Source organism: Zootoca vivipara, chromosome 2 (assembly GCF_963506605.1).
Source record: "Zootoca vivipara chromosome 2, rZooViv1.1, whole genome shotgun sequence".
Classification (NCBI taxonomy): domain Eukaryota; kingdom Metazoa; phylum Chordata; class Lepidosauria; order Squamata; family Lacertidae; genus Zootoca; species Zootoca vivipara.
The window spans coordinates 83,963,474-83,988,969 of NC_083277.1; the positions used below are offsets into that span (position 1 = coordinate 83,963,474).

At 52.1% G+C, this 25,496-nt stretch overlaps 1 protein-coding gene across 2 annotated transcripts in view; it reads right to left on the reverse strand.

The window, feature by feature from the left end:
• Positions 1 to 11: 11 nt before the first annotated feature.
• CAMSAP3 (calmodulin regulated spectrin associated protein family member 3) overlaps positions 12 to 25,496 on the reverse strand; it is a 51,586-nt gene continuing 26,101 nt past the window's right edge. Inside the window, exons 3-17 of one of the 2 annotated variants that reach the window (XM_035104785.2) lie at positions 18,425 to 18,559; positions 17,034 to 17,132; positions 13,437 to 13,575; positions 13,143 to 13,282; positions 12,515 to 12,608; positions 10,982 to 11,033; positions 9,015 to 9,088; positions 7,835 to 7,907; positions 5,905 to 7,636; positions 4,762 to 4,898; positions 3,170 to 3,402; positions 2,887 to 2,983; positions 2,580 to 2,698; positions 2,329 to 2,447; positions 12 to 1,722 (exon numbers count right to left, since the gene is read on the reverse strand). In XM_035104785.2, coding sequence (XP_034960676.2) covers positions 1,420 to 1,722; positions 2,329 to 2,447; positions 2,580 to 2,698; positions 2,887 to 2,983; positions 3,170 to 3,402; positions 4,762 to 4,898; positions 5,905 to 7,636; positions 7,835 to 7,907; positions 9,015 to 9,088; positions 10,982 to 11,033; positions 12,515 to 12,608; positions 13,143 to 13,282; positions 13,437 to 13,575; positions 17,034 to 17,132; positions 18,425 to 18,559 — 3,546 coding nt within the window. In that variant the 3' untranslated portion in view covers positions 12 to 1,419. Of the gene's footprint in view, positions 1,723 to 2,328; positions 2,448 to 2,579; positions 2,699 to 2,886; positions 2,984 to 3,169; positions 3,403 to 4,761; positions 4,899 to 5,904; positions 7,637 to 7,834; positions 7,908 to 9,014; positions 9,092 to 10,981; positions 11,034 to 12,514; positions 12,609 to 13,142; positions 13,283 to 13,436; positions 13,576 to 17,033; positions 17,133 to 18,424; positions 18,560 to 25,496 lie in introns of both variants that reach the window. The other variant, XM_035104784.2, reaches the window with a different exon arrangement.

The window sequence follows — 25,496 nt, forward strand, 5'->3', positions numbered from 1 at the left end:
CCAGCAAAGAGTTCATTTAAGTTACTTTATTAAGCAGCCAGGGACAAAGTTCCCACCTGCCTTTTTAATTTTTTTTAACACCAACCCTGCACTATACTGTATCCCCAAACACCTACATGACATTCGGTCATCAACAAGCAACCACGAGAGACCTGGAATAAAGTTGAACAAGACAGAACCCCAAGCTGAGCAGGATTGGCTTCCCCCAGCTCCCTCCTGCACTCTGCCTTCAGCAAGCGGGCCGGGTAGGGGGTGGGGGAGAAGAGAGAGAAAAGAGGGTAGAAGCCCCTCAGTGCCCAGGCCTCCTCTGGCTCTTGGGGAGGACAACTGAAGAAGCCTACATTCACTGCCTGCTACAGCCCAGAGGTGCAGCTCTAAACTGGTAAGGAAGGAAGGAAAGAAGAGGCTGGAGCCTGCTCTTCCTAGACCAGGTAGGGGTTTGCTTTTTCCATTTGGCAGGTCAGTTCAGGATCCACAGAGGCCTGCTCTGTGACTACAGTAACTTCCAGCTTCCAAATATTTTGAATGAGAATGGCCAGCTGAAGCTTGCCAAATTCACAGGCTCCCTGCCATCCCCCCAAATGCCTGCTAAAAAGTTATTACATGTAAACAGCCCTTGCCCATCCCTACACCAAATAGCCCTTGTGAACAAGGGAGGGGGGGGGGGGGAGCCCAAAGGGGAAGTGGGGAAGAAAGACAAAACGCCAAAGGAGGAAACATCCATACACACACACACACACACACCTTGTTCTGTGCTACCCTCCCCCACCATGCCTACCTCCATATACAAATTCACCCTGCCCCACTGTTCCAAATGCAATTTGTTCCTCTTTATATACAAATAATTGAAAAATCATTAAATAGCTCCAAGATATATATATATATCTATATATATATATATGTATAGTATGTATAAATATAAACAGGGGCATCCAGGGAAACAAGAAACCCCGAAAAGAACCAAGGAAGGCCTGGGCCCCGTTCCCCAGGCAAGCAGGAGTCAGAAAGAGAGACCCTTCATTGCTGTGGTGGTGGACCAACATTCAGGTGGTGGCTGGAGGCAGACGGAGCATGCAGAAGCCCAGACGAGCGCGCACAGGCCGCATGTAGGGCGGTGTCACTATGGCAACTCTGAGCCTCTAGATTATCATGGGATTTGGCAGTTTCCAGAGCATCTGTCATCACCCCCCCCCCAAAAGTAGTCTCCTTAGAGCAGCCATCAGAACTATGCGCAAGACTCCTGTGTGGCTCTGATCCAGCCAGAGATAACGCTGGTCCAGTACAAGATGTAGCCACCCATTTTGGAGGGCTATGTGTAGGGTTCCATATATCCAACTTGGGCCCGTCAACCTAACAAGTAGCAGCTCTAAAGTCCAGGCAGAGAAAAGCAGTAAACGGACTGAGGTTGGAAAGGCCTGGCTATTTTGGGGTGCCTGGCTTCTTGGGGGTGCCTGGCTTCTTGGTCTGCCAGAGGTGTCCTTGGATGGTGAAGGCATCCACACTCATGGACATGGTCTTGCTGGGAATCTGGGTGAAGCGCTTACGGTCAGAGCTGTACTTATAGATGCCCTCAATCATGGCCAGAGTGATGGTGCGCGGCCCGTAGCCTGCCAGGCGCGTCAGTTCCTCCGTCTCTGGCGACAGGGTGTACACCGCCCGGAACTGGCAGCTCGAATCACGGAACAGGATGAGGAAGTGATTGGCTTTGCTCTTCTCCACTTCCTAAAATGGAGGGGGGCAGGGAGGAAGATGCATGTAAAACAGGAGTAAGAATCAAGTCGAGGCACATTAGAACATTAGAAATGTTCGCAGAACCAACAACAAACACAGTTCTAAGTTCTTGTGAAACTGAGTGAACCAGCAGCTGTCACACATGATTTTCTTCATCTCCACTGAGGAAAGGGAGACTGTTTTTGCTTCAAAGCGTAGGGGGCTCTCCTACCTTCTGCCAGTATGGTTCAACCGCCACTAGGCTCACAGCCAATGAAGGTGACCAAACACCTTTGCACATGGGGTTCTATGATTAACATCTCTCAGTGGTGCAGCCAGTGTGATGCTTTTATGCCGCTATATTCTAACAGCGGAAGGTAAGCCTACACAGACACGTAAAACACTTGGCCTTGCTATAGGCAAACGTCCATAGTTACAGAGCCCATGCGGAGTCAGGAGCTGGAGCCAACATGATGTTCTTCCAAATTCACAGAGATCAGAGGAGGATATCTACATGATGTGCACAGTTCAAGACGAGGGTAAAGGATGCACCTTGCCCAGACCACAGCCATTTAACCACCTGCCATCCCACCCCGTGTAATTGCCCCCTCAGCTTACCTCCAGGATGCGATTTTTCTGGGGTTCATTGACTTTGCCAGCAAGGCAGCAGTGAGATAGTGCATTGTGAATAATGTACTTATTGGACTTGGCACTGGGCTCCTTGTACAGCTTGGGCCCTGCAGAGAGAAGAAGAGTTCAGCAGAGAAGACAGTGCATCTGGAGAAGGGGATCTAGTAGACCCCCTCTGTAGTATCACAGGAGGAAAGCTGGAATTTTCTGGAAGGGAGGACAGACAGCAAGAGGTTTACCCGTGTACTCTGGAATGGAGGCTGGCGAGGAGGCGGTCGACGCGTTCTCCCAGTCACGCTCCCGGTTTTGGTTTGACGGCAATCGGCTGGGGGACATTGGCCCAGAAGGAGATGCAGCTCTGCAAAACAGAAGTGCTCACCCTTAATTTCTGCAAGTGCAGCACAAACCCATTTTCCTTGGGCCTAGTACTAGCTAGAAGGCCAACCCAAATCCCACTCACCCTAGAGCACACTGCCAGGGTTTCTGCATCTGCCCTGTGCCCTCCTAATGTGTTAAGAGTAACAAGGCGAAGTACTACAAACTCACCGAGAAGACCTCTTGATGGAGAGTGAGTTGCCAGGTTCATTGGCCACCGTAGAAAGTGAGAGAGTCGACTGGGAATACACCTTGCTGAGCTTGGAGCCTAGGAATAGGCAGGCACATGGTCAGGAGTTGGGGGCAAAGTTTACATGGCCACAGCTGTCCCTTTCCTGAACCACGGTCCCTTTGCATTCTAGCGCCACCGTGGCACATGGCAGCTGTGTTTACAAGTTTTCCGCCGCCCTGCAGAGAGTGCCCAGCTCCTCTCCCAACTAGCCACAGCTCTTACCAAGGAGGCCTTTCACGGGGCTGCGCGCTAGGGCAGAGTCGTCACAGAAGACGGTCTTGGGCCGCCCCTTCTTGAGGGCGCGCACAGTGGTGGGCTTCTGCCGCAGCACCTTGTCCAGGTCCTCCATCAGCTTGAGCTGATGGCGCCGCTGGTATTCCAGGCGGGTGAAGTCGCCGCGCCTTGGCCCCACCACTTCCTCCTCTTGCCGGGGCTGCTCCTCTGCCTGCCGCTGTCTGGAGAAGCACAGTCAAGAATACAGCCAGAGGTTAAAAGTGACTACAAGCCCACCAGGCACAGTATCTACTATTAACCCAAAATTCACCGGGCATTTTGTAGTTATAGGAGGAAGGATTCAACATCATACTAAAGTGCACTGCAGCTCACCAAGTGGGCTGATCCCCTCTCCCCTCTCCAGTTTTAGGGTGTGCAGGGGGAAAAACCCTGCTGTGCAAATGAAAGTCCTAACATAGGGCTTCCACTGATGGGACTCATTAAATGAATTCTGCCCTTAGTTACTCTTTAGGTAAAATGCATTAGTTTTTCATCTGCATTCTGAAACCCCCTCTATGGTTCCTTAATGGGGGCGGGGGTATGGTATCCACAGACAAGCCTCCCAGAACTGCTCCTCTTCTCTTGCAATATGAGGTTACATTCTCAGCTCATGGTTTGTAACAGCCAGGTCCAGTAGGCACAACTGATGCCCTGTGTGCAAACCAAGAACATTCCCTAGAACAAGGTGGGGGCTTGTAGTTTAGCAGTATTTGGAGGGAACCACATTGGCTATTCCTGCTCTAGAATATACCCCCTAGAATCCCCTGCAAATTATTCCCACAATGTCCCAAGACAATGGTTCATCAGGTCAATGTGAGATTGTCAAAATGGTGGTTGGCTCACAAGCATCTGCTAGTGAGACCCGCTGGGGAAAGGTGCAAGCAACAGATGACACCAGGTTATTTCCTTTACTCACACTCACCTCTGGTGCCAGCTTAGAAGAAAATCTATGGGTTGGAGGGCCAGCAGGAACTTATTTTGCACTAGACAATTTTGCTCACACACAAATCTCATTCTAGGCAGCAGGGTTTGTACAGGAGAAAGTCCTTGAAGATGCCACTCCAAGCAGTCAGAGTTCTTTCACTTGGCTCTACATAAGGTGGGCACATTTTGCTCCAGGAAAGATCCAGACACTGTCCTTGGAATAAGTGCAACCAATCTGCATATTATACCCTCATTCCAAATGGCCAGGCCCTGAATCTTGCCCCTTTTGCCATGGAAGATTGAGTGAAAAGGGCCCCCATTCACACAAGGCCCCACTGTGACATGAGAGCCATTTCCATACAATGGGATATCCCAGTGCATCAGAACCAATACAAAACAAATGAAGCAGTAGTTATGGATGTATAAAGCATTACTTGAGTGACCCGATTTCTGTCGGTGTAGCATGGGAACTGGAGAAACTAAAAAGAACTTGGGGGGGGGGAGAGATACTGGAAGCACAAGGCCTTCCACGAAACCAGAAGCACTTACCATGGCCATGCCTACAAAGAGGGCCAAGAATGAGGAGGACCCTGTGGCTTACCCCATCCCAACCTCACCTTGCCTCCTCCTCTTTCTTCTCCTTCTCCGCCTCCTGCCATTGCTTCCTGCGTTTTGCCTCCTCAGTGCGTCGCTGCTGCCTCTCTAGGAAGCTTGCACGCTTCTGCGCCATTTCCTCCTCAGCCTTCGCCTCATCCTGAACAAACACAGAGAGTCAGTAGAGAGAAAGGGTGGGTGTGTCCTCTAAGATGCAGGATCACTTTTCACTTTCAGGAGTCACACAGCAGCCAGGCCTGTCCTTATGGTTGGCTACAATGACAATTGGATGCTGAACTAGATGAGCCATTGGTCTGAACCAGCAGAGCTTTTAGGTTCTTTTTCTACCCTCCTCTGGACTGGAGCCAACTGCTCTCAACCCCTCTGGAAATGCCACTCCTGTGTGATCCTTGCTCAAAATGGGGTTCCGAGCACCTACAGATAGGATCAGAATCCCAAAGGTAGGTGCTAGAGAGAAGGAAAAAACTTCATGTGATTTATTGATGCCTGGAGGTCCCAGCATTATCGAGCCTCAGAATGAGGTCCAAAAGTGGCAGAAAGCTCAGAAACTGCGGCCACGAACTCCCACCGCAAACCCCAAGTCAACCTGGCGGAGGTCATACTGTACATGATCCACACTCCATCCTCTCTTCATTTGAGGCTGAGCTCTGCTTCTGGAGCTCATGCTTATGGTCCTATCTTTGGGCCAGTCCATGATGCTGCAGAGATTTGCATTGCCACTAGAGAGCAGCAGCAGCTGGTGTGATTTAAGGCGGCGCAGGAGAAAAACACGTCTGAAAAAAGATCTTCCCTGACCAACAAGGATCTCAGAAAGGAGATGTCCGTTTTAAGTTGCACACACACACACAGTCTCTTTGTTCAAGCACTTGGATTGAGCAATCCCACCTGCAAATTCTGCATACACTCCTGCCAGTCAAAAGGGGCCCCTTGGAATCCCTGCCCCATTGCAGGCCTCCTACTCCCGTTACCTTGAACCAGCCAAGCAAGAGTGAACCAGCACAACCACCTGAAGCCCAGCCTAGCCCTGGCTGGCTCCAAGGGCCTAGCCATACCCAGCTCCCTCTTGCCCATGCTCCAAAAGCTCTTCTATAGAAAGTGCAGAATGCCTGTCATGAGTGTTAGCAGTCTCAGCTTCAAGCACTTACCTTGAAGTAGAAGCCCATGCCAGCCCGGGATGGCTCAGAGTCTAGGGTCTCAGTGATGGATCCCTCTAGCGAGTCGTCGCCATCTGCATCGTCGTCGTCTTCCTCCTCCCCCTTCAGGCTGGACAAGGGGATTTCAATCAGGCTGCTGCGCCGGTCGCTGGGCGAGGAGACATCACTGGTGCCATCGCCTGAGACACGGCCGTTGCCCCCCTGAGGGGGCACCGAGGCCACAGGCCGCAAGTTCCCCTGGGCCTCCGGTACGGGCAGCTCCTCGTCCTCTGCAAAATGGATGGAGGAGCGGGTCTGCATGTGTACCTGGCTAGGGGAATACTTGCGGAGGTGCGGGAGGGTGTCCACGTTGTGGGGAGGCGTCAGGACCCGTGTGAGGGGAGGCAGCTTCAGCTCCACTGGCCGGGCGTGCCGGGGGCTCTTGGGTGGAGCCGGGGCGGGAGACTTCTTAGGGGTCGGCTGAGGGGAGCGGGACTTGCGGGAAGGGGATGGTGATGGCGAAGAGGAGGACAGCTCCAGGGAGGAGCGGGGAGGAGCCCCCTCACGGCCGGTCCTTGGGGCTGGGATCACCCAGGCCTGCACACTAGGCTTCTTATCTAGCAGGAGGCGCTGCTGCTGATCGCTCAGACGCTGCATGTCCAACTGCAGGGAGCTCAGGGCGGTGTTCAGCTTGGCCACCGCCCGGTTGTAATCGCCCAGGTTCTCGTCCAACGCTCCGCCCTTGGTGATTTCCGGGGAAAAGGTCACCTGCTTGTTGTCTAGGCGGGCCCGAGGGCTTCCGGCCTCCTCCTCAGCCTCCAGCTGGGCAAGCCGCTCCTCGAGAGCAAGGCGGCCATCCTCCGCCTGGCCCTGAGCATCGGGGGCCTTCTGTAGCTGCAGGAAGGCACTCTTGCCCAGGCGCTGGCGGTGCCGGGTGAAGATGGCCTCAATGCGCTTCTTCTGAGCCTCGATGGCCCGGCGTTTCTCCTCCAGCCGCGCCCCCAGCTGGTTCATCTCAGAGCTGAGCGCGGGGCTTTGGGCAGGGCTCTCGTCTGGCGGGACAGGCCCAACCTCAGAGCCCTCGGAGCTGATCCCACTGGACTTGCTGTCTGTCGCTGCTAGCTTCTTCTTGCGCTCCGCAAAGCTGGTCATGCGCACGCCAGAGGCGGATGAAGCTGTGCTGTCAGGTTGTGAGCTCAGCGAACTGACGCATGAGGTGGAGTCATCAGGGCCACCAGGGGCCCGCATGGGCTCCTCGGCGTCTGAGTCTAGGCTGCCATCCTGGGCTGGCTCGGCCCCATTGGGGGGACCATTGTGGCAGCGGTAAACAGTAGCCATGGGTGCCTTTTCTGGCACAGAAGTTTTTGGTGGCTCCGGAGAGTGCAGGTAAAAGCCATCGGGTGCTCCCTCGGGGAGCAGGCGCTCGCTGCTGTGGATGATCTGCAGGGCCTCCTCAATGGTAGGCAGGTCAGGATAGCCGTCGCTCAGCCCGTTTTCCAGGGCCAGCCCCTCCTGAGCCTTGGTTCCAGCCCCGTGGAGCGGTGTTGTCACTAAGCCATTGGGGGCCTCAACCACGTCAGTGGACCGTGGGCGCGGAGAGCGAGGCAAGGAGGAATAGAGGGCAGGGGCCAGGCTGTCTGAGCTGACAGAGCGCAGCATGCCCACTGGGTTCCCCATCACAATGTCCACGTCGCTGTCCAAGCCAAAGGGGATGCTGAAGGAGACCGCCTGTGACAACGGGTGGCTAGGGAAGCAGAGCAAAGCGATAAGATTAGGAGCAAAAGAAGGACGGACAAGCTGGGACATTCCAAGCCCACCTTCCACACACAACCTGCTGGTACTGCTTCTCACAACTCTCACAACCCAAGTCGGTGGATAAGCAGAGGTCTGGGAAGACGTCCCCTCCTCTGGCCATATTAAATCCAACCCCTGTGCTCCTCACCTGAGCTGCTTCTTGCTCCATGGTTTGCCAAAACCCTCGACATGGGACATGGATGTGGAGTGATGCAGGGAGCCTAAGGACACAAAAAAGGACCCAAATCACAAGAGAGCAGAGGAACAAGAAGATACTGCTGGGTTGTCCTAGAGACTTGGTGGCAGGAGTCAAGGCCCTCAACTCAAGGGATGGGAGGAATCCAAGGAGCCTGCCAGATGTTTCAGACTCCAGCTCCCATCCCTCCCTGACCATACTCCATGCTTGCTGTGGCTGATAGGAGTGACAACCCAAAACATCTGGAGGGCTCCAAGTTAGCCCAGGCTGTCCTTGGGGGACAATATCCTCCATGTCAAAATAAGGAGGAGCAAGTACACAAAAGGAGAGCCACTCTGCTTTGACAAGGATCCTTCACAAAGCATGTGTTTGAAAGGAAACCAAAAGTCCATAAGGGCACGACGTCAGCAGCACAAACTCAGATCACGTCAGATATATCTCAGGCTGTCTAGGGCCATCTCTTGAGGTGAGATGTAGATTAAAACCTGCCTTCTCGGAATTATTTTTCCCCATGATAGGCAAGTTTACACAGCACAATCTTGTGCATGCCTATTGAGAAGCAAAATTCCCCTGAGTTCCAGATGTAAACCAGGAAGGAGGAACCTGCAGCCCTCCAAACATAATTGGACTACAACTCCCATTGTCCTTGGCCTTGGGCCATGCCAGCTGGACCTGATGGGAGTTAGGAGATTCAAAGCACCCAGAAGGGCAGAGCTTTCCCCTCTCTGGTTGCACAGGGTTGCAGCCCTTATTGCCTTAAGAGAGGTTCATTAGAGCTCACCCTTACTCATGCAATGAATCCAGCATACTGCGCCTTTACCAAAGCATCTGAAAGTTGTGCCATCTAAGGCAGGCATACTATGGCTCTGTTGCTCTTGAGAAATGTGCAGCAGCTGCTGGGTGAAGCTGAACAGCTATCCAGGACCAAGAGCTTTGGAAACCACAGAAACAAGCCCTTGGGGATGCCGACAGTCATGATCATGACGCCTTGAGAAGGACCTCCAAGAGACTTGCATGTGTTTTGCTTAACCTTTCACCCCCAGCAGAACTGAGGGACTTCTTTTCTTCCCCCACAGTTTTATTGGGCAAGGGGGTGGGGTGGGAGAGACTAGACAAAGCAGCAGCACCTTACCTAAAGAACCACAGAGTGGGGACTGCGCCTGCCCTCCAGGCAGCAGTGGGTGGCGGAAGCTGAAAACTGGGGAGCTACTGAGGGGAAAAAGAGATGAGATCAGATTAAGAATATTGCTACAAAACTTGTTGTCACACACAGAGTGGCAGATACTGCTGCACACTGGTTAGGTCTCCAGCCACAATCCTCTGGCAGCACCAACACAGACTGCACTCACACAAGTGAAGTCAGCAGAGGGAAACTGGGTGCTGAAAGCTAGTCCTTTGAGGAAATAGGACTAGTTTGGTGTGGGTTGTTGCGTTTGTTTGTTTTTAAGGGGAGGGGTGATAGAAATCCAAGAAGGAATTTGCACAACACTAGAATCACTGCATTACATTATACGTGGAACATGTAGGCACTCTACTAAGTGTTGATTCCGCTCATTCGTTTGGCAAATGAAGTGAACGGACTTGCAGGAACAAGTTCCTTTAATTTGCTGCCTAAAGGCATTCCCATAACTTGCACATGGGAGGAAAGCTGTGCCTACCTTAAAGATGAGAAGCTTGCCCAGTCAACACACACCCGCCCACCTGCCCTGCAATTTCTGCTGGCCTGGAGCAATGGGAGAGCAGCTGCTCTGGCCAAGAGTGCTCTCCCCTTTACTCCACCAGTGCAACTCAATCCAGGTAAACCATGAAGACTCCCCTGATCAGCAACTACAGCTGATCAGGGGAAGGGAGCACCCAACTCACACACTGGAAGTGCCAGGGATGCAGTTTTCTCCCCAGAGCAAAGGAAGGTCCAACCCTCCTGAAATATAAGGAGGCACTGAGCCACCACAAAACACATAAGGAGCTCTCCCCACCCTGATTGCAGGAATAACTCCTTCCAGATCACGTTTCCCCAAAGACTGTCGAATATTAATATGTGGAGAGGCCCCTAGGCAAGCAAAGAGGGGGAAAGTCAAGTTGTGGCACTTCGGAGTACTAACACATCTGAACAGCAAGTTGCTGAGTGGTGGTGTTGTTTTTTTAAGGAAAGCAAGGACTTTAGGAAAGCAAGGACTCTTATGTCAACAGCACAGAAATCGTGAAGGACCTCAAGGACTCTCCTAGACCTTTGCCAGCTGCAATAGCAACATGGCCTGTACAAAATTGCCCTTTTGAAGAGACAATATTTAGCTATTCCTAAAGGGATTCGGGGTCTTTGAGCACTACTGGGAAAGGCACAGTTAAGCCACCAGCAGTGTACAACTCCCATCATTCCTGACCAGCAGCCACATTGGTTGTTGCTGGTTGGAGTCCAACCACATTTTGAGAGCCACAGGCTCCTTGCCTGGAGTCCTCTGTCAGCAGCATCATGGCTTGTGGACATGACTCCCGTCTAAGGCTTCCCAACAGTTTTGATTCATACATGGGAGACTGGCTAGCCACGCTGTCAGACAGGGAAGCTAGTTAGCGACAGCAACACACTCTGGCTAAAGCAGCTTCGTTTTAAATGCTGGAACTGGAGCTGACGTGGCAGAATGCAGGGACCATCCTCTTGGTGGGTGAAAAGGTAGGGAACTGGTGCCCTGGAGAAGACAATCCCTGGCATCTCCAGGTAGGGCTGGGAGAGGCCCCCTGTCTGAAACTTCAGTTCCCATCATTCCTGACCAGATTCTGATAGCTAGGGATGATGGGAGTTGTAGTCCCAAAACAGCTGGAGACCCAAGTTTGGGAAACCCTGGTGTAGACAATATTGAGAGAGATGGGTCAATGGGGTCTGGTTCAGCATAAGGCAATTTCTCATGCTCCTACATCATCATCCATTTACAAAATCCTAGCGCTGGAATGAGGCACCAGAGAGAGAGAGAGAGAGAGAGCAGCCCACAAACACCTTCCTTGCAAAGCACAGCATCCAAATCTGACTCCCAGCATGGGCAAGAGAGGGCAAGCCTGGTTTCAGGCTCAAAGTGACGGTGGTGAGAATAGCAGAGGCTCCCTTACCTGCTGTTGTTTGCACTGTTGGGCGTCAGGGAGTCATTCAGCCCAGGGGAATCTGGAAGAGAACAGCCACTTTACTGAACAAGCAGAGAGGGGAAGGGAGCAGAAGGCTCATGCTGAGGATTAAGTCACTAGAAGTTCAGGAAAGGGTGGGAATGCCAACCACGTGTACCAAAGGGCAGGAGAGGAACCTGCTCCCATCTCGGCTCACGCAGGAGGCCATTGTTCCAGGGCTGGAGCATGCCAGCTCCCAGCAGCCCATGCCTCTGCTCCACTTACTCAATGGAACAACTGATTTAGGGCAGCGGGGAAAGTGTGACAGTGATAGGCTGCTATCAAATACAGTACCTGTGTTGCATGTGTGCACAGACAGGCTTTATAGCCCAGCCTTTACTTTTCCTTATTTTTCAGGCATGCAACTTACCACCCGATGTACAGAACGCACAATGGGAATTAAAGGTATATTTTCATGCAGCAAGACCAGAAAAGCGTTTGCAACATCAAAACGCAAACTTTCCAGGAAGGGCCAAGGTTTTAACAAGTATTTGGAAAAGCCGTGAATGCTGGTCAAGATAAAGCCAAGGCAAGCACAAATCTAAATCCTGCAACAGGATCCATTGATGCTCCACAGACAGAATAATGTTTGTTCAATTAATCAGACCAAAGTGACTATAAGGTGTGAAACAAACAGACCAGTCACCTTTGGTTTATACCACATAACATGGGAGGCATATGCTGTACCCTCTTTCCATCTCCCCCTTAAAAGGGAGGGAGGACCTGATCACCAATTATCTAGTCCAAAATATTGTACAAACTGTAACAGACAATGTGTGCAAGACAAATTTCCTAAGGCTTTAAGAGAAGCTTTTCGTTTTCAAAATTAACAAAAAGCAGGCGTGTGGGCCCCAGATTTGCAAAATGTCTGAAAAGCATGCAACTAGTAATAATGTCTTCAGAAACAATTAGATACAGCTGCAATTAAGATGTTCTGCACTTCTTCCTTTCTCTCCCCATGTCGACTACGCTCCCTCCTCTACTCTAATTATCCCACCAGTATTCCATATACTTCAAAAATCCTAATTCTCACGTTCACAAGATACAATTTTTTTGCCATATATGCTACAATTATTAAATGGGGTGGGTGTAAGTTATTGGGGGGGGAGGTTGTTTGGGTTTTTCTGCCTGCTCACACACAATGGAAATTATCAGCACATAGTATATCGAATACAAGAGCCTGCCCATAATGAATGTACTGACAAGTATCTTGCAAAACAGCACAGCTATGAAGGCTGGAAATGGACTGCCTCACAGGAGTGAGTTAGTTGCTGCTCAAGCTAACTGCTACCACTAAGGTATGGAGGGTGGGGGGAGCCATACCTTAGACTCCAGCATCCTTAGCATCTTCAGGTAGGTCAGGGGGAAAGGCTCTGGGTCTGAAACCCCAGAGAGCCACTACCAGCCAGTTTACACACAACAAGGAGTAAGCAGAAGCAGTGGGAGCCCCCGAACCTGGGCAGCTTCCTGCCACCTTCTTACCTTGAAGTCCAGGCAGCTCCTTTGGGTGCACAAAGTCAGGCTTAAGCACCTCAAAGCACAGGAACAACTCTGCCAGGAACACCCCGATGTTTATCTGGGGATGAAGGGCAATGAGTTAGCCAAATAGTCTGAGGAGGAAGCAGCCTTCATCCCCCTCCCTTAGCCAGAGTTGGGTCCAGAGAACAAGGGGGAGGAGAGGACCTAGTCTCTGCTCCACCATCTCCATCTGCAGGTAGCACTCCTGAGAAGAATTCTTCCTGGTGCCTAAAATGTCTCTCTCCTGACCCACCGCAATCCCCGCCCCTCAGCATCGCCCTGCCACCCACTGCAGAAGGGCCTCATTGTTCTTGCACGATCAGCCTCCAATTAGTGCAGCCGGAGGCCCCAGCCAAACCTCATTAGGGCCAAGGCAGGCTGGACGCTCAGACCAAACACTAATCCCCACTTGCTCCACATGAGCAGCCACACAGGGCACGGAACTAGGCTTCCTTCTGCCATGCCAGGGCTCCTTCCAAGCAGCTCCTCAGCCCTGAAGCTCTGCAGGGCTTCCCTTACTGCAGCCAGGACAGCCATGTTTTCCTCTCTAGAGGTACAAAGGCACCACCCCCTGCCCAGTCCCAGCACTCACCCTCAGCATAGGCGGCATGTACAGCAGGTCCTCCAAGGAGAGGAAGCAGGAGCCACCCAAATAGTCCGCAGAGAAGCCCTGGATCAGCTGCAGGTTGTACAGGCTGTCTGCCACCGACATGGTCTCCTTCAGGCACACGTCTACCGGGCAAGGGAAGTGCAAAACAGTCGTCAGCGTGTGGGGCACATGCGTGTGCACACACACACGTGCAAGTGGAAGTGATGCACACACAATGGCTGCAAGCTCCAAGCACCTGCCCCATCCCTCGACCCAGGACCCAGAGCACCGACTCACCCTCGAGGCGCAAAATCTGGGGGCAGTAGTAGTGGATGGTGGCAGCAATGGCGCCCCCGCTGGCCAGGTCCTTCATGCCAGTGATGGCAGGGAAGCAGGGAGTCTGCTTGGGCAGCGCCTTGTCCTTCCGATAGCGGATCTGTGCAGGGCAGAAACACAGGAGGAAGTCAACACAGCAACGGAAGGAGCTGGTCCCCACACGAGGGCCACTCGAAAAAGCTTGAAGAATGCACCCCCTGCCTCCTCTTGGTCCAGGGCGTCACACCCTAAGCTCCTCCATCCCACCCTCAACTTCACCACCATGCAGAAGCCCTCATGGAATTCTTCCTGGGAATACCCAGGGGGTGAAGAACCAGCCAAGATTAACACCCTCTTTCCCACCCCAAGAATGTGTGTGCACAAAATATGATACCTCCCCCACCCCACCCCAATACCAACAGCAGAGTGCATGCTGGGAGGGAGGCAAAGGATATAAAGCGGGGGGGGGCAAGCGAGTCCCTCGAAGGCACAAGTCCCTCTGTGTCAGCCAAGAAGGAGAAAAGCAGGAGGGAAGTGAGGAGGAAGCAGCCAGCCTAGGATGAGAAAAGGAGACACTCTCCCTTCTGTAGCAGCTCTGAGTGACCCCAAAGACCAGCTGCCAGCTCCCCTCACTCTCCCCACCACACAAATGTTCCAAGGGGAGGTTCTGGCCTAGTGCTAGGTCCAGTTGGCTGCAGCGCCACAATGGCTGTGGGGGGAGGCTAAATGGGGGGGGATCTGCCCTGGGTAGGAGAGAAGACAGAGGAACCAGCAAGTCGGTCCTGCTAAGTAACTGCATTTCCCACTCCAAGGAAACATGCTTGTCCTCACCCCAGGACACAGCAGACAAGACAACAAAAGGCAGCCCCCACACCAGAGACACACACAGAGCAGGGCAGGCCGTGCGCAGACATTGCACAGGGCAAAAGAAGGAGGGAGGGGGTGCACAGACAGACAAACAGGCACAGACACCCAGCAGGCCAGCAAAAAATAAAAAAGGGTAGGAAGAAAAAAGAGAGAGAGGCAAATGGGGCACCTCCATTCCTGCTGCAATGAGCTGGAGGGAGGTTTCAGAGGGAAAGGGCCATATCCCTGGGGGCGGGAAAGAGTTGGCCGTAGGCAGCAAGCTCTGGAGACCAGCTTGACAGATGTTCCACCCCTTCCTCCACCACTCACCCTGCTGAAGCCAGGAATTAATAGAGCAAGCCTTTTCCCCCCCCAACTGCCAGCCCAGGAAAGACCCCAAATAAACCAAGGGAGGAAGTGGTCACCTGGCCCCAGAGGCCAAGACAGGTCAACTCTCGACACAGCAAGAGTTTTGGTGGGCAGTGGTGGTAATGAAAGGGTTTGTGCTGTTGGCTGCACCCACATCTTTCCCTTCCTGACACCTTAACAGCTCTAGAGAGTGTGGGCGGCCCCACACTAAACGTCCTAAAATAGAACAAAAACCAGAGTGTCTAACAAAAACAAGAAATGCAACCCAGGATTTCTGCAGGCTCTGGAAAGGCGAGGGACTGATTGTGAGCAACGAGATGAGGCTAACTCCCAAGAACTGCCGGCAAATGGCAGATCTCTTGTGGGCATTGGGGGGAGCCCTTGGAGGCAGCTGTTGGTTGCTCTGAAGGTGGAGGGAGGAGGACCCTGGAAAATGTCCACAGTGGAGGGGGAAGCTCGCCTCTCCAAGCCCCAGGCAAGTCAACAGCTTGTGGGGCAGGGGAGAAAGGTGGCCCAGGCCCATTGCAGCAGGAACGGCCCGAAGTCCTAGAAAACAGCAACCCGGGTGGATGGCAAGGTGGTGCAGGCGGGCGGTGAGAGGCACGCGCCGACGGATACATTACCACAGGAGGCTTATTCCCCGACTCCTTCAAACAAAAAGCGATGGCATGCTGGATGCAATAGCAAAGAAAAGAGAGAGCCTGATCAATGCACCCGCAAGGAGGGAGGAGGGGGGAGGAAAGGGCTGCTGCTTCTGCCTTGCAAGGCTGGGGAACGGGGTATGGGTAGGGGGCTGCAAGGAAGGCCTAGCCAAGGCCTAGCTTTCTGCCTGGAGTGATTAAAGCCTCCCCAGCATGCACCTGGGGCTCCTGAGAGAGCCCTCTCTCCCTTCCGGAGCACCCCACACTCCTGAACACTAAACGCAATCTAGGCCTAAGTTCGGACTAGTCCGCACTCTCGGCTGCACTGAGTACAGCTGGGCAGCAAGCAAATGGCGGGCAGGGGGGGAAGGGGGGACAGAAGGCAACACAGAAGGGGGGAATAAAGGAATGTCATGTAACTAGCATGCTGTTCCTACTTGGCAGCTCCAGGCATGAGCTGCCCTGCTCTGGCTGTCTCTTAACCCCTCTGCACAAATGAAAATCGGGGCTTCTCGGTTGATCTCTGAGGCAGTCCCTCTTGCCTGTCCGTTAGACCCCAGGGCACCTGTAACCCCAAGGAGGTTGCGTTATTCAGGGCAGGAAGAAGAGATCCGTTAAGCACCCACCGCCACCGCCAGAACCCAACCCTCATGTGCCCCAACACGCGGAGCTAAGAGAGAGCAAAGCAGGAGCGGGTTGCGGAGGGAAGGGAGATGAGAACAAAGGATGCTGGGATATACCAGCATCCCAGCAGCTGGTGTCTCATGTGGGAACATGCCTCCTCCTCCTCCTCCCAGGACAGGGTCCCCTCTGCCCTCAAAGTCTCCCAAAATTTCAGCCAGGTGCCCATCCCACAGGGAGCAGGGCAATGTCGTCCCCTCAGCCTTTTCCTCAAGGGGAGCCCTCACTGAAACAAACAAACACACACACAATCAGGGATCTCTGCTCCAAGGTCCTAAATCCCCAGCATCCTTTGCTCTGGGTCCCCCTGGCATGCAGCGCAGGAGCCAAAAGCAGCAGGGAGATAATAAGTAAAGCCACCCACTTACAGGAACCAGTTTCCAGTACCACCTTGTGGGACACTGAAGCAGAGGAAAAGATGCAGAAAAAGACAGCTCTGTCACATAACACACCGTGACGGTATCGCACTCGCAGCACAGAAAGCCGGAGAGGCAGCTTGGGCTGGGATAAGGCCTCGTCGTTGGGCCCATCGGGAACATGAACGGGGCAGCTTCTCAGGCAGGCAACCCGCCTCCGCCCCCCTCAATACGGTCTGACCGCTCTGGCCAACGGAGCCAGTGAGCCAGCCCCACAGAATGGATTTGGGGGAGAAGTCAATGATCTCTGGTTGCCCACAAAGCAGGGACAAAGCAGACAAAGGCCACCTCACAGGAGGAGGGCGAAGCAGCAGATTTACAAGGGGGAGAGGTGGGGGATCCTTGGGGTGCAGGGAGTTCCCAAACATGAGCTAGAGTTGGGGGGGGGGGTCGGTCAGAAGGGAAGAAGCAAATTCTATCTTCGAAGGAAAGAGCGGGAGGGAAAGGGTGTGGCTCGTACACAGAACAAAGCCAGCATGGATAAAGCCACCCTTCCGTCGCCTCGCTTTAGCAACTGGGGCAGGGCCCACAAATGGCTTCCCTCCCTCCCACTCCAGCTACGCCACAAGTCCAGACTCCCTCCCTGCTCCATTCAGAAGGAAGCTGCATGAGCCAGGCAAACGCACCTTGGGACCGCTGTTGGAGGCCTGGGTCTGGCCGTCTGTTCCCGGAGCAGCCCGCTGAGTGCACTCCTGTTCGCTGCTTTGCTGTATCTTGTGGATGATCTGGAGGGAGGAAGCAAGGAGCATGTTGTTGTTTTTCGTTTTGCTTTTTATAAATACAGTCGTACCTTCCTTTCCGGAAGTCCGTTCAACTTCCAAAACATGGCTTCTGATTGGCTGCAGGAGCCAATCGGAAGCCCCATTGGATGTTTGGCTTCCAAAAATAGTTTGCAAACCGAAACAGTCACTTGCGGGTTTGCGGCATTCGGGAACTAAGCTGTTCCAAAACCAAGGTGCAGCTGTATTTTTGTTGATTTTTTTTCAGCACATGATACAATAAAAGTCAAACTAATTTAAAGAAAATATATTTTTCAAAAGTGTGTTGGGAAGAGGCACACACACCTTACCAGTCCCTGCACATTCCACCCACAGACCACTTTAAGGTGCCGAAGGTCCCTCCCCTCCTATTCTCCTCTCTTCCCCAAACAGGTCATGTTATAAGTGTCTCCAAAAACATGACTGCCTTCCTGAGCCCAGGCCAAAAAGAGAGAGAAGTGACTTGTGGCACCTTATTAAAGATAACAAATGTTTTACGGGGATAAGCTTTCATGGATTAGAGATACCTTTATCAGATGCATGAAGTTAATCCTCCATTGGCATGTGGGTGTAAAAAAAACTTTTGTTGCGAGGGGAAAAGGCAATGAAATGCAACTCCACTTGAGCTTAAATGTATGCAAAGTAAGCCCAGCGCCCCTTCACAACAGTGGCAAATTAGTGATAGCATGAAACAGGCCAGAACAGAATCAAGGAACTGCCCCTTTTATTTAATATTTTATCCCAAGTTTCTATGAGGTCATATTAAAAAAAACAATGAAAAAAGCTATGTTTATTATCCTGTTCCTATCCTTTGGGCTCCAGGTGAAATTTTATAGCAATTTTTAGTAGCATACATCTATGTCCCCAAAGGGCTCACAAATTGTAAATAATCCACCTCAACCATTTTACTCCAACCTCACATTTTCCATGTCAGAGGTTGGATAGTGCAGCTGGGCATGGACTAGGGCAGATGTGGAGAACCTTTGGCCCTCCAGATATTGCTGAACTACAACTACAACCATCACTGGCCACTGGGTATCCTTGCAGAGGCTGATGGGAGTTGTAGTCCATTGACCTCTACAGACGTAAAGGTTCCTGGAGTAGAGAATTGAACAAACTTGCTGTGTGAATAAAGTGGGACATTAACTCCCTCTGTGCCCACCTAAGTAATCTGGAGGAAGCACAGCTATCAAGAATGGCAGATTGATTGATTGATTGATTGATTGATTGATTGATTGATAAACAAATAAACAAGGTACCATGTCTATCCAGTGCAGAAGTTTTTGATCCCAGGAGATGGCTGCCAGATCAATGCCTGGCGTAACACTCAGTGAGCTGGTGGCTTCCAACGCAAACGCTGTCATCAATGAGTCAATCAATGCCAGGTGCGCACCCTGTACGTGTGGCAAGGAAGAGAGAGACAAGTTAGACAACCTGAGTTCAGCCATGAGGGTATCCTCCACAAATGGAGCCAGGCACATAGTTGGTGCCACCTCTAGGTGTGAGATGACACAGGAAAAGGGAGAACTATCTTCCCACTGATGCTGGGACAGGTGCAAGCAAGCTCCATCATTCCTCAGGATGAATTGCCAAGTTCAGCTTACTTTTCTCCCTGCTTCCTAAAGTTCAGAGAAACACAGATCAACTATGTACTGCAACGGGCTAGCCCTCCATGGCATAGGCTGCTTTCTCCAGTGTAATAAAGCACACAGAGTGCCGGGGGGATGCTAGAAGGACAGCGTCTTGGCTGGGGTGAATAAGCAGGAATGACTGAATGGAGTTGCCACCAGATGTAGGCTGGGAGCAGGAAGGTATATTTACTCTGGAAGTACTCGATCCTGACCAAACTAAGCTTCCTGACGTATATTTTGCTCTAGGAGGCTTACTTTGGTCAGAATCTAGTATAGACTCCTCTACCCATGTACTAGTTGGGATGCGGGTGGCGCTGTGGGTTAAACCACAGAGCCTAGGGCTTGCCAATCGGAAGGTCGGCGGTTCGAATCCCCGCGATGGGGTGAGCTCCCGTTGCTTGGTCCCAGCTCCTAGCAGTTCAAAAGCACGCCCAAAAGTGCAAGTAGATAAATAGGTACTGCTACAGCAGGAAGGTAACCGGCGTTTCCATGCGCTGGTCTGGTTCGCCAGAAGCGGCTTTGTCATGCTGGCCACATGACCCAGAAGCTGTACACCGGCTTCCTCAGCCAATAACGCGAGATGAACGCTGCAACCCCAGAGTCGGTCACGACTGGACCTAATGGTCAGGGGTCCCTTTACCTTTACCTTACCCATGTACTATCTGAAGCCAAAAGGCTGCATTGGTTGCCAGATGTGAAATATATTGGCATTATTTTCAGCTCTCCCACCCCACTACAAGTACTGGAGTCTTGGGCCAGATCATGGTAACACGAGAATCCCCCTTGTTGTGCCTGACTGAGCAGGCTCAGTCCCAGTCTTACACCACAGGAGAGCAGATTAGTTGCCTTAAGCTTTTAATGCTGTTAAGGAGAACCTGGATGAGAACAGCCTGGGGGCAAAGGGAACATGTGCTAGGTGCAGATATTGGGCTTTATTACCAGCATCGTCATCATGCTTGCAGTCTGCCTGCCCCCATGTTTCCCTCCAAATTCTGCATGCAAGATCTCTCAGTGCCCCAAACCCAGGAACTATGGGTCCAGGAGCAACAGCCTCTTCTGCTTCTGGGCAGGTCTAATAGGATAGCCTACAAGCCAATTATCTCTGCAAAGACCCTAGCAACAATGCCAGCTGCCTTCTGATATTCTAAAGTGGCAGGAGGAGACGGAAGACAGCATCTTTCTTGATAGGACCCATTTGCAGTCCACAGTGGACTTGCAGTGTTTGACAAATGTCACATTGCTCAGTTGTGATGTACAGATATAGGGAGAGAAGCAGCAGGTAGAACACTAGACTGGAAGACCCAAAATTGCCCGTGGTCTCTCCAAGCAAAGCTGAAATCCTTCTAGCCAAGAGGTTTAAGCAGGTGGGATAAACTTGAACCACTTACACAGGTGGAAGTATGAAGGAAGGTCCCAGGCCCTGAATAATGGTACTTTTTGTTAAGCTCCTGAACAGAAAACGTGACAGGGAACCCTCCCTCCTACAACCTCACCCCATGGCAGAAGCAGCACTAGAGGATTTTCTACCAGCAGTGATCTGCTAACAAGAAATGAAAAAAAGTGAAGTCTCTGCTGAGTCAAGTGGGGAGGGGAATATCCAACGCAGCATAAAGTGAATGTTCCATCAGCACGGGGATTTTTGCTTGTGCAACGGAATGCTCTCCCCCTCTCCTCCCTCTGCAAAGCTGTTCTAGGGGTTTCTCCAACCCTCAGGAGTAGATTTAGGGAGGGTGCATGGCACATGCAAGGCAAAGGTGGTAGTGGTGGAAGCCCAGTTGCCCAAGTGGAAAGCGTTGTGCCAACAGGACAGCTGAATACTGCTCAAGGCTTGCCTCGCAACGATATGAGGATGGACAGTGTATATAATCAGCTAAATTCAAGTGATGAAGGTTTCTCTGGACCAGGGGTCCCCAGACTTACCCGCCTTCTTACCCGGAGGGCAGGGGAGTGCGCACGCAGTGGGCCGGAGGGTGGGGGGTGCGCGCCAGTGCGCATGCGCACACCCATTTACTGGCGCGGCGGCGCGCTTCCAGGCCGAAGAAATTGCCGAAAATTGTGCGCATGCGTATGGGCCTCCCCCGACCCGGAAGTGCACCTCCCCCGACCCGGAACTGCACCGGAAATGACCTCTTCTGGGTCAGGAGAGGCCCATACGCATGCGCAGAAACTATTTTCGGCAATTTTTTCAGATCTGGAAGTGCGCCGCCGCGCAGCGCAAGAGCGGGCGGTGGCAGCGGGCGTCGTCGCGGGCCGGATTGGGAGGCCAATTGGGCTGCATCCGGCCTGGGGGCCGTAGTCTGGGGACCCCTGCTCTGGACTGTACCTCTTCAGGCTGCACGGAAAAAATTGCAAGTCTGAAGCTTTGCTTCATAAAACTCCTGGGGTGTGGAATAATAAAATGTGGAACTAATGAAACTAGACCAAATGTGTGGCATTCCAGAGATGTTGCTGGACTACAACTCCCATCATCCCAGCCCACTGGCCATCCTAGTTGGGGCTGATGGGAGTTGGAGACCAACATCACTTGGAGGGCTAAAGGTTCTCTGCTCCTGGACTAAACTGAACTCTTCTCCCTGACATGCTCATTCTCTACAGCTGGCATCCCCAAACTTCGGCCCTACAGATGTTTTGGACTACAATTCCCATCTTCCCTGACCACTGGTCCTGTTAGCTAGGGATCATGGGAGTTGTAGGCCAAAACATCTGGAGGGCCGCAGTTTGGGGGTGCCTGCTCTACAGCATTCAAAAAGGGAAAAACTTTGCTACTCAGTTCTGTCCAAACTGATGCACCCTGCACAAAGTTTTTACTGAAACTCCTGCCTTAACAAGTTCAGGAAAGTCAGCCCACAACTGTAAAATGCAATGAAAGCTCCCACCCCTCTTCAATGCAGATCATAGGACCCAAGTTTTGTCATGGCTATGGTCAAATAAAACTTACTGCTATCATGGCAAACGTTTTAAGAACGGACTATGTACTGCAGTCACACGAACACTGCATGTCTGTTTGCTTATTCAAATGACTACAGCTCTAGCCTGATCCAGGGATGGGTTTTTTGGTGAGCAGGGGGGTTCAAAGGAGGAAGAGCAGGAGTATCAAAATGTGAGTTCACCGAGTGCCCAACAGCAACTGGGTCCTTGCAAGCAAAAGGGAGCAAGCTGGCCAGATGCAGACCTCTAGGTGCACCACACCCCAGCCCTTCCTGGCAGCCTGATTTTCTGCATCAGCAGAGTGGGAACTGCAGCAGAGGAAAAAGCTGTTGACTCGACAGTGAATCAAGCTTGGGTGTTAATGGGGCGCTCCTACTTGGGAGACAGAGAGCGAATAATGCAGAATAAGGGATGTGCCAAGCCTGAAGGGAGAACCCTGAGAAAAAGCCTCTCATTCCCCTTCAGACCTGGGGCCACACCTAGCACACCTCGGGACGGGGGACCTCTGGCTAAAAAACCCTGTTCCCCTGGTTTCTTCTGCCCCTCCTTCAAAGACAAGGCCCAAAACAGCCACAGCCACGCTCCCTCTAGCTGCTCGAGCCTCAATAAGGCCTTTGTGGGATAAATACACTGAGGACGTGTCAGACAAGGCCAGGGGAGTCGGATAATAGCCACACTGCTCGGCTCTGGCTCTGATGTCTGCTTTCCAATATCACTGCTGGCAGAAAGCCAACATGGCTGCCACGACCAGCTCCCTCCACAGAGCAACTAATCTTCCGCTTTGCTCTCCCATACTTGTGGAGTTCTGGGTGTGACGGCAGCCTGGCTGTGTGCTCTCTAAACATCTTGTCCCATGTGGAGCGCAACCTACACCTTCCTTGGGAGGGGCTCCAAATGCCCCGATCAAAATCAAGAGTCTCCATCACTCTCCCCACCCCCAACCCTGGGCAAGATTAAACCTTCCCTTTCCAATTGCCTCCATGGGCACCATTTCCCCAGCACACAGCTGGGAGCAAGGGAGATAGAGGACACCCCTCCCTCCCTTCAGCTAGCTGGCGCTCTCGCCTCTCCTCCCAGCCTTGACAGAATCACCAGAGCAAAATTAATAGCAATCAGAGATACCCGCTCAGCACGGAGCAATCCCGCCGGGCACCTGCCAGCAGAGCCACACCAGCAGCGGGGATTCCCCCTCCCCGCCTCCCCCTCCCATTACACAAGCACCAGGCGGAAGAATGATAATTGCTGGGCCCAGGGAGGAGAAAGCAGAAATCCCCAAGCCCCCTTTCTGGGCTTTAACAATTTGAACATCCTTCCTAGCGCTGGCTTTGTGTGGCTTCCCCCATATTCCAGGTCTTCCTATGCTCCACCACAAAAGCAAACTCCACCTCCCAAATTTTTATTTGCTTTTCTGTTTTTGCCTTCAACACATACTCTGTTACATTCATACACAAAATGAAAAGGAAAACGGTAACATAAATATAAAACATAAACATGTACTAATAATAGTAACACACACACACAGAGATATATATATATATACATTTCTCCAAGCTGTTTAAATCCTATACAGTACTGGTACCTCGGGTTACGAACGCGATCCGTTCCAGGTCGCAGTTTGTAACCCAAAAAAGGCCCGAACCGCCGTTTTGCGCATGCGCAAAGCGCTATTTTTGCTATTTTCGCGCTATTTTCACACACACACACGGCGAAAACACTTCCGGGTTTGCGCAGTTCGTAACCCGAGTTGTTCGCAACCCGAAGTGTTCGCAACCCGAGGTACGACTGTACAGTCATACCTCGGGTTACGTACTTTCGAGATGCGTACTCCGCAAACCCGGAAGTATTTTTCGCCCCGCACACGGTCTGCGCATGCACAGAAGCATTCTGTGCAGTTCGCGCATGCGCAGAAGCGTACTTTCGTGCTCGTTCAGGTTACGTGCTTTTCGGGTTACGAATCGCACCCCGGAGCAAATCAGGTACGTAACCCAAGGTACCACTGTATATATTTACTTTTACTCCCCTCCCACTCTTTGCTTGGTTTCCGATCCTTTTAACTGAGCTTTCTTTCTTTTGCCACCCAGTGTTGCCAGTGTATCCATTTGGAATCCTCATATCAACACCTCAACCATTTTCATTTTTAAATACCCCCATACACAGTGGGGTGGGTTTCGGTGTGAGGGACAGACAGACGCCAACCTCAGCCTCCTTCTGAACCCCCTCCCCCTCTTTTCACACACTTCTTGCCTTTCACACCTAAATAAGTGTACGGTTCCCACCCCTCACTGCTCTCTGTTTCCCATCTGTTTTCTTGCAGAGGGGAGAGGGAGACACCCTCAGTGTTTCCCAACCACATCCCCTCCCCACAACAGCCCTTTCCAAAAATAGATAAACTGGAAAGGGAGATAGGATGTGGAGTTGTCAGCTATTGCAGATAAGTTTCCCCAAGTTCACTTACGATTGCTCAATCCCACACTCACTCCAAGCCAGCTAGTTATAGGTGCTTCTAAAAGGAGAACACAAAGCTAGGCCTCTGTTTCGCCCCTGCAGCAGCAAACCAGAACAACAACAAAAAGCACCCTTCCCTCTATGATATTCTCCTGTTCTCCCTCCTTCTTAGGATTTGCTATGCTACAAACCACCCAAGTTAAAGGAAACCTGAATTCCCATGTGCTTGTGTACAAGTGAAAAAGGACTAGCAGCTTGTACAGAGGACCTTCCTTCTCAAACATGTACAGATGTTTGTGCATGCCGGGCCTTAGACCAACAGTAAATAACTTCCTTTGCCAGCAGAGGGTCCCTTAGGAGTCTCCAGGGAGGGAAGAACCTTTGGAGTGCTGCTACCAGTCAGTGTAAACAACACTCAGCTGGAGGGACCAGTGGCCTCATCTGGCATGAGGCAGATGTTTCTAATGCTGGCCACCTAACCTTTAGTGCGCTGTTGCCCATCTTTTCTCCTGGATAAAATCAGCACTTTAAAAAACCAACAGGGCTTCGAAGGGAGCAACAGGAGGCTTCAGCTTCCCAAGAGGGAGAGTCAAGAAGACCTTGGGGTGGGGGGTTGGGGGGGTAGAAAGAAACTTCTCCTGTGGTGTCTTTAGCCACACCTCAGCCCTCCCCACCCACAGAGAGATGAGGGAAGGGGTTCCCACGGGGTGGCTGGGATCTAAGCTTGTAAAGGCTCCACCCTGAAGCTGTGGCGCCACAGAGGACGCTCCTTGTATTAACAGAGGCAGGCAGGCAAGGAGGGAGGGAGGAGGGAAGGAGTTTTGGAGATTTGTCTGTCACCCTCAGGGCTCCACCAAGCCACCAGGACAGTGCTGGGAAGAGCAGCATTTATGTCAACAGGAGCAGCGAGCATCCTCCCCACAATTCAGAGCCTGCCTTTGGGCCGGTGGCAGGGGGATCCTTTCACAGAAAATCTTTTTCTCCACCCCCCTCTCCCCAAAGTCATCAGTTACATCAAACATATGCCCAGAACAGCCAGTGCTCTTCCTCTGTACAGCAGCGCCCAGCCACTAATGCTGCCTTCGCCATCCTGGTGCCTTCCAGATGCTGTGGACCACAACTCCCACCAGGCCCAGCCAGCACAGTCGCTGATGGGGAATGGTGGTCCCAAACATCTGGAAAGCAGCAGAGCTAGTAAAGCCTGTGCTACTGTCATCGTGATCACCAGATCACAGAGCTCCCGGCATATATATATATATCTAGGCAATGGCTGCACACATCTAAGCCAACCACATTTCAAAACTACTAAATTCATGCTTCACATTGT